This window comes from Sturnus vulgaris, chromosome 3, assembly GCF_052056855.1.
Source record: "Sturnus vulgaris isolate bStuVul1 chromosome 3, bStuVul1.hap1, whole genome shotgun sequence".
NCBI lineage: Eukaryota > Metazoa > Chordata > Aves > Passeriformes > Sturnidae > Sturnus > Sturnus vulgaris.
This window is the reverse complement of record NC_142245.1, coordinates 6974324-6988314: the sequence shown is the minus strand read 5'-3', so window position 1 is coordinate 6988314 and position 13991 is coordinate 6974324. Positions and strand designations below refer to the sequence as shown.

The window sequence follows — 13991 nt, the reverse complement described above, 5'->3', positions numbered from 1 at the left end:
GCACTCGTCTCACAAAAACCATCTGCAATTTGCAGGGCTCGCCCTGCTGAACGTGGCCCCAGGCCCAAGACCTTTCTTTGCCTTCATATTTTGCTGCTGCAGGACACGGGCTTGCTCAAAGCCCCGGCTCAAACACATCCTGGGGGAGGAAAGAATGGCTGGGCCGGACAGATGGTCGGCCTTTGGATGCTGAAAGGGATTTCGAGGGAGCTGAGCACTATGACTTAATTCTTGTCCTGAATATCGAAGGTAAACACAGATCAATCCAGAGGAGGCAGAGCACAGCCGTGCTGGGTGTAAAAAAGCCAGCAATGCAAAAAAAAAAAAAAAACAAAAACCCAACACTTTCTTTAAGCTCCTGCCACTGCAAGCGCTGCCTCCCAAACAGGAACTGAGCGAATTCCCTAAGGATGCCGAGATTTGTCCCGCTGACTCGGCGTGGCACTGCTCAGGGCTGAGGCACACCAGCTGCCAGCACTCAGGGGGGCTCGGGTCCTGCCCATTCCTCCCAGTCCTGGACCACAACAGTGTGACAGCTCCAGCAGCGCTGGTGGCCCCTGCTCCATCCTCAAAATCTCCTTGCAGCGAGTGCTACGTCAAATTAACAAAAAAACTAACACAGCTGCCTCGGGCCCCATGCTCCAAATGTAAGCCGAGGATGAGATGTGAGGGCAGGGAAATGTGTATCACGCTTCTCACGTCCTTCCAGGAAGCACTACCGTGAAGGATGGAACACTTGGCTTGCTGATCTCTGCCAGAGAAGATGGAAACCCCCGGGGTTTGGGCAGTGAGGAACACCCGAGACCCTCGGGGCACTTGTTTGCCAGCCCCGGTTCCACAGATAGTGTAACTGGTGCACAGAGTGGGAACTGAGAGTGAAATCTCTCCCCTTTGCCTCCCGAGATCCCAGGAGTTGCTGTGTTGACTTTCGGGATTCCAAACCCCACTGTTGCTGTGGCATTTAAAGCGAACGGAAACGCTGGCACGCAAATCCCATTCAGCAACTTGAGAATACCGAGGGCTTTTACAAGGCAAAGAACACGTTAAAAGTTCATTAATTAACCAGTGCTTGGGAACAGATGGAATGGCTATCTGGGCTCTAATTACTCTAAGTTGGGACAGAGGTTCACGGACCTTAATGAGGTTCAATAAAATGAATGATCGCACATCAATCACAATTAGAGAAAACCTGTAAGATGAGCTGAATTATCGCGGCAACAAGTCATAAAACACGGGGGGAACCAAACCCAACAGGTTCTGCGGGAGCCCAGCAAGAAAAGGTGTCTGAAAGCAGCAGCTCTGCTGGCCTGGAGCATTCCCTGTGTCCCGGGGGGCTGACAGCGAGGCAGGGCTGGCTGTGCTGTCCCTCTGGCAGCCCGGGGCTGCACCAGCCCCTCCGAGGCTGCAGGGCACGGGATTGCTCAGCCTGACACGAGCGGGGGAACTGCTGCTCCTGCACACCCTGCAGAGAGCACAGAAAAATCCTCCATTTCCTACCACTGCAGCTGGGGAAGCCACAGGGCCAGCAAGGTGTGTCACATCGTGCACGCTCCCACGGGTGACAATCAGCCAGGTGGGTGACCCCGGCGAGTGCCACAAATCCAGGTGTTCAGCACAAGTCACAGCTCCCAAAAAAGCCTGGCCCAGGCCAATTCAGAGGAGTTTAACAGGAACCACTGTACATGCACTGGACTGTTACTATTAGAAATCGTCAGGAGCCAACTGCTCCTGTTTATGCACCAGAACCCTGACAGGTCAAAGCTCTGGGAAATACACACAGAAATACCACGCTGAGGGGGGAAAAAAACCCCACAAATCCAACGTGCCAGCCAGAAAACCTGCTACAAAAAGTAGCTTTCTCCTACTCCTCTCAGTTGATGTCACCATGTTCATGTCCCCCAGTAAGAGGATGGCTTTCAAAGCCTTTCACATGCAGGTGGAGGGGATTCCTTTCCTCTGTAAAGGACAATGGAGGATGACGGTGCTGCCCATCAAAGTATCTTTGATACGAGAGGCACCAGAATTTCTGTGCCTCCCTCCTTTGGGTATCAGCTGCACTGGGCTGCAGGGGAATCAGATGGGTCTGGGCTCCTCCAAGCATGGCCAGCACTCAGCTCAGCCACTCATTTTCAACAAGAGAGAAACAAAGTCAGAAAGAAACCCCAAATCTAAGCCTAAAAACCTTCTCCCTGTTTAGAAAGTTACTCCTTAACTTTGGATGGAGCAATTGCAGCACACGGAAGCCACGCACTGAAGTCTCTTCAAGAGAGAAGTTTGAAAAATGACCTGAACCCGTACAGGAGACTGCACGTGGGTGTCACCACCGGTGCCTGGAGGGCTGGGGAGTGCCCGTGGAAATGCCCACGCACGGATGGGAGCTGCCTTCCCAAGGCCAGCGGCTGGGCTTTGTCCCTGCCGAGGACACGGCGCACCAGCCCCCCCCAGGAGCCCTCCGGCCATGCCCTGGCAAAGGCTCCTGCCCAATCCCTGCTGCGGGAGCCCCAGGAGCGAGGGGCTCAGGAGAGCCCGAGCCGGGCCACCTCGGTGCCCGGCCACAGGTCCCTTTGTTCCTTTGTGTGCTCCTTCCTCCCGCACCCGCACGCTTTTTGTCCCCGCCAGCCCCGGCTCCTCGCTCGCTCCAGAGCAGCCTTTTCATGACCTGCACCGCTCCACAGAAAAGGCACCAGGACCTGCTCCAGCCTCCCCGAATTCCGCACTTCAACGTGACGATGGCGCCGAGACTTTTAATCGGAACCTTTTAATCCGAGCCACTCGGGGTGACTGAACCCGATTTTATTAAAAGGTCGGCACGATCCGCACAAAGGAATTGGGCTGGCAGGTTAAGAATCAGCATCGGGGATACCGGCAGCTCCCTCTAGTCGGAAAGTCCGTTACTATTATTATTATTATTATTATTATTATTATTATTATTATTATTGTCCCCGAAGAGGCAGCAAACAGCAAAGATCCCCCAACACCACGAGCTGCTCACACCAAGAGGCTCGGGACCTCGCTCTGGAACACGTAACCCTGCAGCGCCTGGATTGCCTCCTCCGAAATTAAAATAACTTTTTGTTATCTACGGCGGCGACTTACGGGTTTTTTGTTTTTTTTTTTTTTAACACGTTAGCTGCCGAGAAATTTAAAAATCCCAGCACTTGACAACGAGCCCGCTTTGGAACAAAAAAAAAACCCGCCGCGCGTTGGAGCGGCGATTTGCAAAGCGGCTCTCACAGAAATTTAAAATAAGCGTTAGAGCGTGCATATGCTTTAAATAAATATAGGGTTTCAGATATCGATCCAGAAGCCACCTCCTTACATTTCCATGGCTTTGAAACCAAAGAAGAGGCTTTTTTAGCCCGAGGGGTTAAAAGTGTGGGTGTGGAAGTGGGCTTTTGTTGGCGGAATTAGCAATGCTATGAGTCATTGTGCATTAGCGGCGGAATAGTTTTGCATGCGCTATGAATCCAGACACCATATGCCATGCGGGGCCGGGCGCTGCCACGTGGGCATCCCCAGCGGAAAGGCTGCGGAGCGCGGCCGGACATTGTCGGGAGCAGCAGGAACAGCTGGTAAGCCGGCACAGCCCCGCCACGGCCCCGCCACGGCCCCGGCTCAGCCCCCGCACGGCCCCGCATGCTAATGAACCGGCCACAAAGCCCCGAGCCCCGGGCAGCGACCCCGGAGCCCGCGGCAGCCGCCCGAGGGCCAGGGGAGAGGGACACGGCAGAGCGCGCTCCGCACCGCGCCCACAGCGGCAGCGACAGTGACATCGACAGTGGCACCGACAGTGGCACCGACAGTGACATCGACAGTGACATCGACAGTGGCACCGACAGTGACATCGACAGTGGCACCGCATGGAGAGTGGCACCGACAGTGACACCGACAGTGGCACCGACAGTGGCATCGCATTGAGAGTGGCACCGACAGTGGCACCGACAGTGACACCGCACCGAGAGTGACACCGACACTGGCACCGCAAGTGACATCTACAGTGACATCGCATTGAGAGTGGCATCGCACCGACAGTGACACTGCTCTGAGAGTGGCACCACATTGAGAGTGGCACCGACAGTGGCACCACACCGAGAGTGACACCGCATTGAGAGTGGCACCGCATTGAGAGTGGCACCGACAGTGACACCGCACCGAGAGTGACACCGACAGTGACACCGACACTGGCACCGCAAGTGACATCTACAGTGACATCGCATTGAGAGTGGGACCGCATTGAGAGTGGCACGGACAGTGACATCGACAGTGGCACCGACAGTGGCACCGCATTGAGAGTGGCACCGCACCACAGTGACACTGCTCTGAGAGTGGCACCACACTGAGAGTGGCACCGACAGTGACACCACACCGAGAGTGACACCGCATTGAGAGAGGCATTGACAGTGACACCGACAGTGGCATCGCTCTGAGAGTGGCACCACACCGACAGTGACACCGACACTGGCACCGCACCGAGAGTGGCACCACGAGTGACACCGCACAGAGAGTGGCACTGCTCTGCCAAGGGCACCGCACCGACGGTGGCACTGATGCCTTGGGGGTTTTAGGTTTTCTATGTTTCAGAGTCTCTGCTGCTTGGTGTGTAACTTCATACGAGGTAGTGGTGAGTTCTGGTCACAGGGCAGTGACAAAACAATTCCTTCCCAGCTGGAGAATCGAGGACAACTGGTGCCCAGAAAGCAGAAACAACAGCAAGGGAGAGGGGGCTGAGACTGCACAGCCTGGGGCTGTGGGTGGATCATTGACCCCAATGTTAGATGAATCAAATTTCATAAAAGTGTAAAACTCATGACTGAGATCCATCTTGGATTAGATTGGGGTGTAGTCCTGGCCAGGCTCTTGCACTGCCCAAAGTGAATCCTTGATCAATAAATTCCTATTTTATCCTTTCAATAAATACCTATTTGATCCCTTTTGCTCTGTCTAGTGTCTGTTCCAGGTCAGCCTTTCCAGGTAACAGCAGCAGCGGCCCCTCTCCTGCCAGCACCCCTCACTCACAGCCCAGCCACAGAAACCCAGCCTGCTCTGCTCGTCACCGACCTGTTTGTGACAAAACCCAAACAAAAACAACGCCGGGGAGCCCCGAGTGCCAGCGGGAGTTCACAGCAAAGACAGAACGGAGCTTTAGCTATGCACATCCTTTCCAAGTTAACACGGGGAAACAGCAAAATCACCAAAAATTGCTTGGAAAAGACACAGAATGTGAATCCCTTGCAAGAACGCCACACCAGATGGAATGAAGCACTTGTTTGTGACGCGAATATTCCAATTTTGCTTCTGTCCAAGAAGCAAAGAGTGAGCACATCTCAGCAAACACAGCTTGGAGGCTCTTTGTGTAAGCCAGGAGAAAACATGAAGCGCCTCGGGGCAGGTGTTGGCACCTCTGCAGGAGATGTTTGCTGCTCACCAGCAAAGCCCTGTCCCGCTTGTGTGTCCTCCTGGGAGGCATCCCCCATCCCGGGCTGGATGAAGAATCCACATGAAGAATTCCATGAAGCTCCATGAGGAGCTCCGTGAATGGGAGCTGGGGAGCGGCCCCCACAATCCCACGGAATGCCACCTAAAAGCTTTGCCTCGCATGACTTGGTACAGACACCCATCTGACAGCCATTCACACTCTTAAGTCCGCCACAGAAAATACCTTTCCTGCACAGATGAAGCAGGTAAGCAGATCAGGCACTCCCCGGTAGGTTAATCAGAAATTGGCTTAAGCCAGGAAAGGGATTTCATTGAGAATTTGGTTGCAGATATTAACACATCTAGGATATACGAGTATGTCAATATCTGCACGAGATGCAATGAATTAAAGCCACGGGTCTCTCTCTTTGCTGCGTGTTTAGACGGAGTTTTGGCTTTACCCCACCGAGCTGCAGTGGAGAAAACTGTGAGAGAGTTACTCACAAATCAGATCACTCCTCCAGGGCCAGGGCTGTGTTTTCCTCAGGCCCACACCAAGGAGTGCAAACCGTGAGCTGGGAAATGGTGACATCCAGTGCTCAGAGATTACACAGGGACTTCTCCTCCCCACCGTGCTCATCTGTGCCTGTTCAGTGCACAGACACCTGGTGTCACAGGCAGAATGAGAAGCAAAACCCCTCTGCTGCCCATGAAAACAAACCAACCCATCCCAAAAGTGAGACTGGTCCAGAGATAAAATTATCCTCAGTGTGTTAATAAACCCCAGCAAGAACGAGCTCCCCATTTACTCGTTCACAGGAAGTACCTGCAGTAGCTTCAATTGCTAAGAATATAATTTAAAGACTACCAGAAACCACGGGAAAACACAGGGAACAAGTCCACTGGTGCTGGCACACGGGACCCCTTCCACCCTGCCCAGGGCAGGTTACAAGGAGCTCCTCAAAGCTGAAGTAACACTTCACACACTTTGGGATATCTGTCCTAATTTTCTCCAAATTCAGTTAGCATCCCAGCCAGGAAGGACTGGGAGTACAGGTGGAGGAAAGACACCCAAAGCGGTAAGGTACTCGAAATAACAGTGAGACAATTTTTAAACTCAGGCAATTCAATCCGGGCAGAAAAGAAACGGCTCCATTTGGAAAGAGAGCCCGGGCAGTGAGAACTGCATTTCTCTGGGGAATGTAGGAGGAGCTTTTTGCTCAGACATCGCTGTCCCCAGATCCCGAGGTCTTCCCGGAGACCAGGGCAGAATTATGGGCCAACCCAAGCGCCTGACACCTGCCAGACAAAGCCTGAAGGGTGCCCAGCATCTGAGCTAGGAACCTGTCAGCTCACACAGCAGCTGCCAGTCACACCTGCACACACAGCTCCGTGCAAACCCTGCTTTCCCCAGGTTTCTCCTCAGACAGGAGCCCTGCTGCACCTCAGTGCCACGGCACTCCAGACCACACGGGAGCCTGGAAATCCTCCCCAGCACACAGCTCGTTTCACACACGCTGCAAGAGGGCTCGGAGGTGCACTTTTACAGCCCCACTCCCAGCAGTTTCTGAAAAATTTAGCATTGCTGGAAGCAGAACAGGCCCTTGCTTAGTTATGACACGTAATGGTTTCTTTGCAAGGGAGGTTGTTCCCTCCTTTCCCCAGCACACACAAAGGATGCACTCAAAAACCTGCATAAATATATTCCTTTCAATACAACAACTGCGAGCTTCAATATGATCTTGTCAAATTTAAGCCACCCTCTTACTTATGATTTCTCTAAGTCCCAGTCCCGTTTAAAGTCAGGTGCTGCCTGAAAAAGCAGCCTGCAGAGGCTGCTGGAGCACACTGCCTCATGCCCAGGCATGGCCAGAGTCCCAGTCAGCAGGGGCTGCTCAGCCCCAGTGCTCCACGGCACCAAGGAGGAATAAAAACGGGAATTTGGAACACGAGCTGCTGCCCAGCCATCCCTGGCCTCGGGAGCACTGCAGCAGCAGGGACTGTGCTGATCCACAGACAGCTGAGCTCTGCATGCACCACCCTGGGCCTTCCATGGACACAAAGAACCCGCAGCCACAACAGCTCCGAACTGAACTTGAAACACACGCTTAATTGCTTTTTAACCACTCTGTTGCTCTAATGAATTCCCTCAAACCAAAAGCGTTAGGTGAACGCAAAAAAAAAAAAAAAAAAAAAAAAAAAAAAAAAAAAAAAAGAAAAAGCGATTAGGAAGAAGGCTGGTGCGGTCTGCCGTAGTTACCTTGCTGGTTCCACAGAGATTTCCGAGAGAAATGTGGAATTTGTGTCATCGTGACCAAGCGGGCAGCGAGATGCTCCCGCGGCTCCGGTCCCCATGGAAACCGGGCTGGGATATTGTCCTCCTGGAGCACCGGCTCGGGAGCCCTTTGTGCCTGATGGGATTTCTTCCACAACCTTCCAGCAACAGACCCTACAGCTTCCTCCTGACTCCTTCCTAATTGAGATGCAAATTAATCTCTGTGGCTGATTACACTTCCCTTACAGCCCCTGACAAGTGCAGCTGTAGCCGGAGTTTGCAGACTTTCCAACAAGTGACTTCAGCTGTCACTGCTGGCAGGGCGCTGCCCCGGCTCCCCGGCAGCTCGCAGGGATGAAGAAAACGGGGATGAATCCCTGCAGGTACCTCACACCCTGCCCCGGCTCCCCAGCAGCACGGACACAGCACCGCAATCCCACTGAACACCACAGATGTTGGGTTTTTTTGTTTTTTTTTTTTTTTTGTAACCATCACGCTTTTTACCATGAGAAGCTGCCGACCCTCCTCAGCCCGGCCTCGCTCTGCCCTGCACCCTCATCCCCACCACGGCTGTGAGTGGGGTGTGCCAAAGCCCAAGGATCACCTTTCCACATCCACTCACATTCCAAGTGCGGGCTCTGGCGCACCCCGGGATCCGCACTGCCCACAGCATGAACCACGGGCAGCTTCCTCTGCTGCTGCCCCAGCACATCCCCCCTGTGCGCTGCAGGGGCTCCCCCATCCACCTCCGTCCATCAGACAGACAGACAGACAGACAGGCGGCAGCTCAGGCACCACGGGCGCCACCGGAGCAAAGGCAGGAGCAGCAAGAGGAGGAGAAGAACGCGGGGACAGATGCTGCCTCCTCCCCGAGCTGTGCTGCCTGCCCAGCTCTGCCACCCCAGGGAGACCCCCCGGACCCCAGGGAGACCCCCCTGGACAGCAGGAGCTCGACAACAAAACACGGGAGTCCTGGCCGGGACAGCTTCCTTCTTTAAAGTGCTGTTTCTACCTTCACTACGCTGCTGCTTTAGTATTGAACACTGAGAAACAGGCGGAGAGAGCCGAATTCTGCACAGCACAGTTTCAGGGATTTGTTAGATTTCTCTCGAGAAACAGAAGAAAACACAACGAGCCTTGACTCACCTGTCAGGCATTGCCACAGTTTGCACAACCACCAGCATGTGAGGAAATAATTAGTTATTAACACAACTCTATTTAATTTCTTTTTAATACTTTTAATTTCTGATGACTTTTGCAAAGTACACTGGATAAAATTTAGCCTTTAAAAAAACCCTAACGGGTACCTTGAGGATATTCCGTGTTTTAAAAATGTGCATCACAAACTAATTTCTAAATGCTCTTTCAAAGATCAAAACATTTCACAAACTCTTTTCGAAGTCATGTGATTCGAAAAACACTCAAATCAAACGCTGCCCGGAGTAAGAAAAGTGCAGTGAGTGTCTGTCCTAAGTGACACAATTAGCAAAACAAGCCCTGAAATGCATGATGAGACAACCCCAGCATAACAGAGCTAACACTGTGGGGCTGTGCAGCACCCAAGAACCACAAAAAACCACCAAGAACCACAAAAAACCCACAAAGAATCACAAGAAACCCCACAAAGAAGCACAATCTGTGTCACGATTTCTGTCCCAGAGAAGCACATCCTCCAGCTACGTTCCAGCCACTGGGGGAAAACAGGTTCTGAAAAAGCCCAAACACAGCTCTGCCTGGAATGGAAGTGGAGTTTGGGACCTGCAACATTTGTACCTGAGGACGAATCCCACCTGCCTCATTAATGTAACGAGTCCAAGCGAAGTTAATTGGACAGGGCAAAAGCCAGGCTGAGCTCTGGCCGCCAGCCTGACGTGCACAGTCCACACCTCGTATTAGTTAGGAGCTGAAATGAGTCCCCACTTCTCACAGATCCCAGCACCAGTGCTAAGCCCGAGGCCAGCAGCAGCAGGACAGCTGTCCCCGGGGCAGAGACTCCTGCCATGTCACCATTCCATTGTGCCAGCGGAATTCCCGAATGGCCGGGCGTGACCCACTGAGAACACGGAGCGGGACGCGAAGAAACCCCCGGAGCGGGCAGGAACGATGGTGGTGGCAGCCTACCTGTGTGCAGCACGGTGCTCCAGCTGGGAAGGCGGCCAGGGGGAGCCCAGCCCCGTGGAAAAAGGATACAAGCTCTGGTAGAGAGGGATGAGGGACTTGACGGCTCTGCTGGCGTTGATGCACGTGGCGCACACCAGGCTGGGCAGCAGCTTCGCCGTCACGATGGCGCCGTCGAAGAGGGGACCGAAAAACGGCACCTGGGCAGCCCAAAACAGAGAGCACGGCTTCAGCAGCGCTGCAGGACACGGGGACAGCACCGTGCCAGCCGCCCCCCGAGCTGGTGAGGGGCTGAGCCCCCCGGGACTGCCCTCAGCACACACACACACACACACACACACACAGGAACCGAGGCCGTCGATGGATTTGCAATCCACACGCCTTTGGCACTGGGTATTAGGAGCTGGTTTCCATCTGGGATCCCACCAGGAGACCCCCATTCACTGGCTGACTCCAGCACCGGCAGGAGGCTTTGCAAAGACGTATTTACTCGGGATAATCCTCTATAAACTCCTTCCGTGGACTGCACGGGAGAGAAAAAAAAGCCTCGAGCTGGTGCCGGAGATGGCAGAGAGGGGCTCTCTCAGGGGCAGAGCACAGGCACAAACGGGCCCAGGTGCCCAAAGGCTGCTCCTTCAGGGCCACCCCCACAAGAAACCCCCGTGTGACATCCTCTGGCGACCCGAGGCTCTGCACACAAACACCGCGCCACGGACAAGAGACGCTTTCTACAGGCGAGCCGTGCCCAGAACTGCAGGCACCACACGGACCTGGGCCTGCCAGACCCAGGAATTGTTGCTGTTTAAATAAGTAACTTTCGGTACTTGCAAGTGCTCAAACTCATCTCCCTCTCACAGGCTCCAAATGAAAAAAAAAAAACAACCCCCCAGCTCAAGCCCTAGACAGAAGCCAGCAGCAATTATCAATATTTAAGCTATGGATTTTTTTCCATCTGTACAGAGGCTTATCACATAAATAAATACCCTCTATTATTCTTCTCCAACTGCTTGTGGGTGACTGTGACAGTCATTCAATAAATGGACAAAGGGAATAATATAAATCCCCTGCATCTAGGGAATTCCTCTAATTAGAAGTGGCAATGAATTACAGAAGAAATTTGGGTTTAATGTAACATCTGCAAATGACAGCTGTCTCTGCAACACGCTTATTCTGTCATTCCTTTACTTAAAGTAATTACCCACCCCCCCACAAAAAAATCAGAAAAGTCTAAAATGTTTCCATAGCGGTTTTGCCTCCAATTTTTTTTTTTTTTTTTTAATTTACTGCTGGCATTGCTATCCAGGCAGTTGGAAGGGAAAGGGACGGAGGCAAATCTGTGCCACCAAAACGGTAACGTTATGGAACACCACGTTCTGCCTCTTTAGGCAGCACCGTTTGTAAGCGAAATTTTTATTCCCTGCGCTGGCCAGAAGCACTGGCAGCAAGAGAGGAGAAGGCAAAAGCACAGACAGGGAGGTCAAATCCAGCACACGGACAGCAGAGACGTAAAGTCAGATCAGCAGCTGCTGCTGGGGCAGGGAAATTGCCCGCCGGGCTTTTTGGGCAGGAAGGTTTTGCTTAGAGCACTTGACTCGGTCTCGGGGGCAGCAGGAGCTGGGGCAGGCTCTGCCAGCACAGCGTTCCCGTGCCCGGTGCCCTGGGGAGGATCCCCGCAGCCACAGCCGGCTTCATCCGCAGAGGCAAAGATCCCCTCCTGCCAGCGCCCCGACCGTCGCTGCGAGCTACCCGCGAAGCAAAAAATGAATATTCAGCCCGCTGCAAGCACCTGCTTCGTCCCGACCTCCAAAAATCGTTATTGCTGCCGGCCGCAGGAGAAGTAGGCAAGGTTAAATAAACCTTGCGAGCACAAAGGCTCCCCCCGCACGGCGAGCAGCACTAGTTAAAGGAGCGGGGAACGGGTAAATTATTGTACCAAATGGCCGAGAATTAATCTCCGATGACGAGCCGCAATCTAACGAGGCATCTGTGTCCCGGGGAAGCCGCAGCATGTCCCTGGCGGTATGTGCAGTGCCGAGCCGGCCTGGCACGCTTTGTCCCCCCTCGCAGGCAGCTTTTCCTCTCATTGTTCCCAATATCCTCGTGCATCTGTGACGCGTGGAATGCATTCACACCAACAGACTTACTATTGTCTTCCCTCCCGAGCTTTGTCGGGCAAAGACTGCGGCACGGCTCCCGATAATTATATTGCTTAATTAATCAAGACAAAAAAAATTTGCAAATCATTGCCCGGTTGCCAAGCAGGGAGATCAGAAACGAAAACAATACGAGCTGAAGCAACATCACAAAAGTAACAGCTATCTGATCAGAAATTCTTCTATAATGAAGCTATTAATGCTAAAGCGGTTAATGTTAACATTGCTCCAGGTGTCTCTACTCGGCTGCAAACAAAAAGGCTAACATTATGGATATAAAAGGCCAAATGTTGCCATGGATTCTGTAACCTGATAGAGAGGACAGCCTTTTCATTCGATTAGGGAATGCAATTTAAATGCCAGGGACCGAAGCCAAACAACAGACATTTCTCTCTGCAAGGCTCGTTCATTCACCCCGGGGTCAGTAGCTGGTGAACAAAAGGTCAGCCACACTTGCCCTGGAAATGTCTGGATTAATTTTATTACATTGTAATGGTTTGTACTTTAAATGTGGGGATCACACCAAATTTCCAGTTAGCTCTTCTCCTGGCTGCCCGTCGGGTGGTTGGGACTAAGATGTGAGATGACACAGCTTTCCTCCGCCGCTCCACAGAGGACTCGAGCGGGTTCCTAACGCTACATTCTCCTTTCCCTAAAAGCCAAAACGCTCCAAAACTCAACTGCAGAGCTCGGCACCCGCGGGAAAGAGCCCCAGCGACCCACTAGCAGCAAATTTCCGAGTTTGAGATGCCCAGCTGACAAAGCACCGGCCGCCGACATCCAACAGCTCCGTCACTCACGACCCCAAAAACGGTCCCCGGAGCAGCTCAGGATGGGACGTGGCAGAGGCATTCACCACAGCTGGCCATTCCTTCGGGCAAACACTGTCCCTCACGCAAGGCAAAGGGTATTTACAGGGTATTTATCACACCGCCCACTTTCACCAAGTGTATTTTACGCATATTTTTGCACCCGGAGCGTACCAGACGAGCATTTACTGAAGCGGCTTTTTCACACGCACACGCACACACGCACACCTCTGACATTTTGCAAAAAAACCGCATTTTTTCCCCCCAAAAAACGTCTCGGCTGTGAGCCTCCCACGCTGTGCTTGACGACAGGATGCCCCGTGCCTCCACCCCACCACCCCCTCCCCAGGCAGGTGACAATGACAGTGCCACCACAGTGCTGAGAACTCTGAGGGGCTTCCCCCAGCGCCGAGTATGGCTCTGAAGTGAACGAGCAGCCACCACCATCACCGTGAGTAACTCCAGCCTTAAAGTCATGGCTCAGGTCGCGCTCCACCTGAGATGGACAGAGGTGGACACACGGACTGGGGAGGACAGACACACAGACAGACACACAGACACACAGACACTGAGGACAGCCTGATCTCGTACGGGCTGGGTACAAACCAGCCCGCAGCCCGCCGAGGGGCAGGGCAGCACCTCGGGTTTCTTGAGGATCTCGATGAAGAACATGCGGTTCCTCATGGGGTAGATGACGATGAGCACGTCCCCGAAGTCGGTGGGGATGATGCCCCGGCGGTAGTTGCGGCTGTGCTCCGACCACACCACGTGCACCTCGTCGTTGCCCAAGTGCCGGAGCTGCAGGGGAAATGGGCTCGTGATTACTCTTTATTAATGGCGGGGATTAATAAATGCCGGGGGTCACGGCCCGCGGATTCAATTACGCTGCTCCGCGGCAGGGATATTTCATTACGGAAAAGTTAAAATATTGTTTTTCTCCAGTTGCTCATGAAAGCGTCGGCTCAATAATTTGCTTCATTTAGAACTCATTGTTGTCTGATGGCTTAATTAAGTCATTATCAAACTAGCCATTAGCATCGTATGTAAATGTACATTACCTACAGTGATTTAAGGGGGAAAACCGAATTACTGGAACAAGGCATTAACCAAGGGAGCATCATCGTGTTCCTGCTCCGACGCGGCAGCTGTCACAGAAATATGAAATGCCTCGACTCAGAACGTCAGGGAGCTGCCTGTCACGACCCACCGTGACCCAATTTA

The 13991-nt window shown here is 53.0% G+C and overlaps 1 protein-coding gene across 2 annotated transcripts in view; it reads right to left on the bottom strand.

Moving 5' to 3' along the window:
- RALGAPA2 (Ral GTPase activating protein catalytic subunit alpha 2) overlaps positions 1-13991 on the bottom strand; it is a 106546-nt gene that overhangs the window by 21700 nt on the left and 70855 nt on the right. Inside the window, exons 37-38 of one of the 2 annotated variants that reach the window (XM_088160848.1) lie at positions 13410-13568; positions 9881-10008 (exon numbers count right to left, since the gene is read on the bottom strand). In XM_088160848.1, coding sequence (XP_088016974.1) covers positions 9881-10008; positions 13410-13568 — 287 coding nt within the window. The other variant, XM_088160847.1, reaches the window with a different exon arrangement.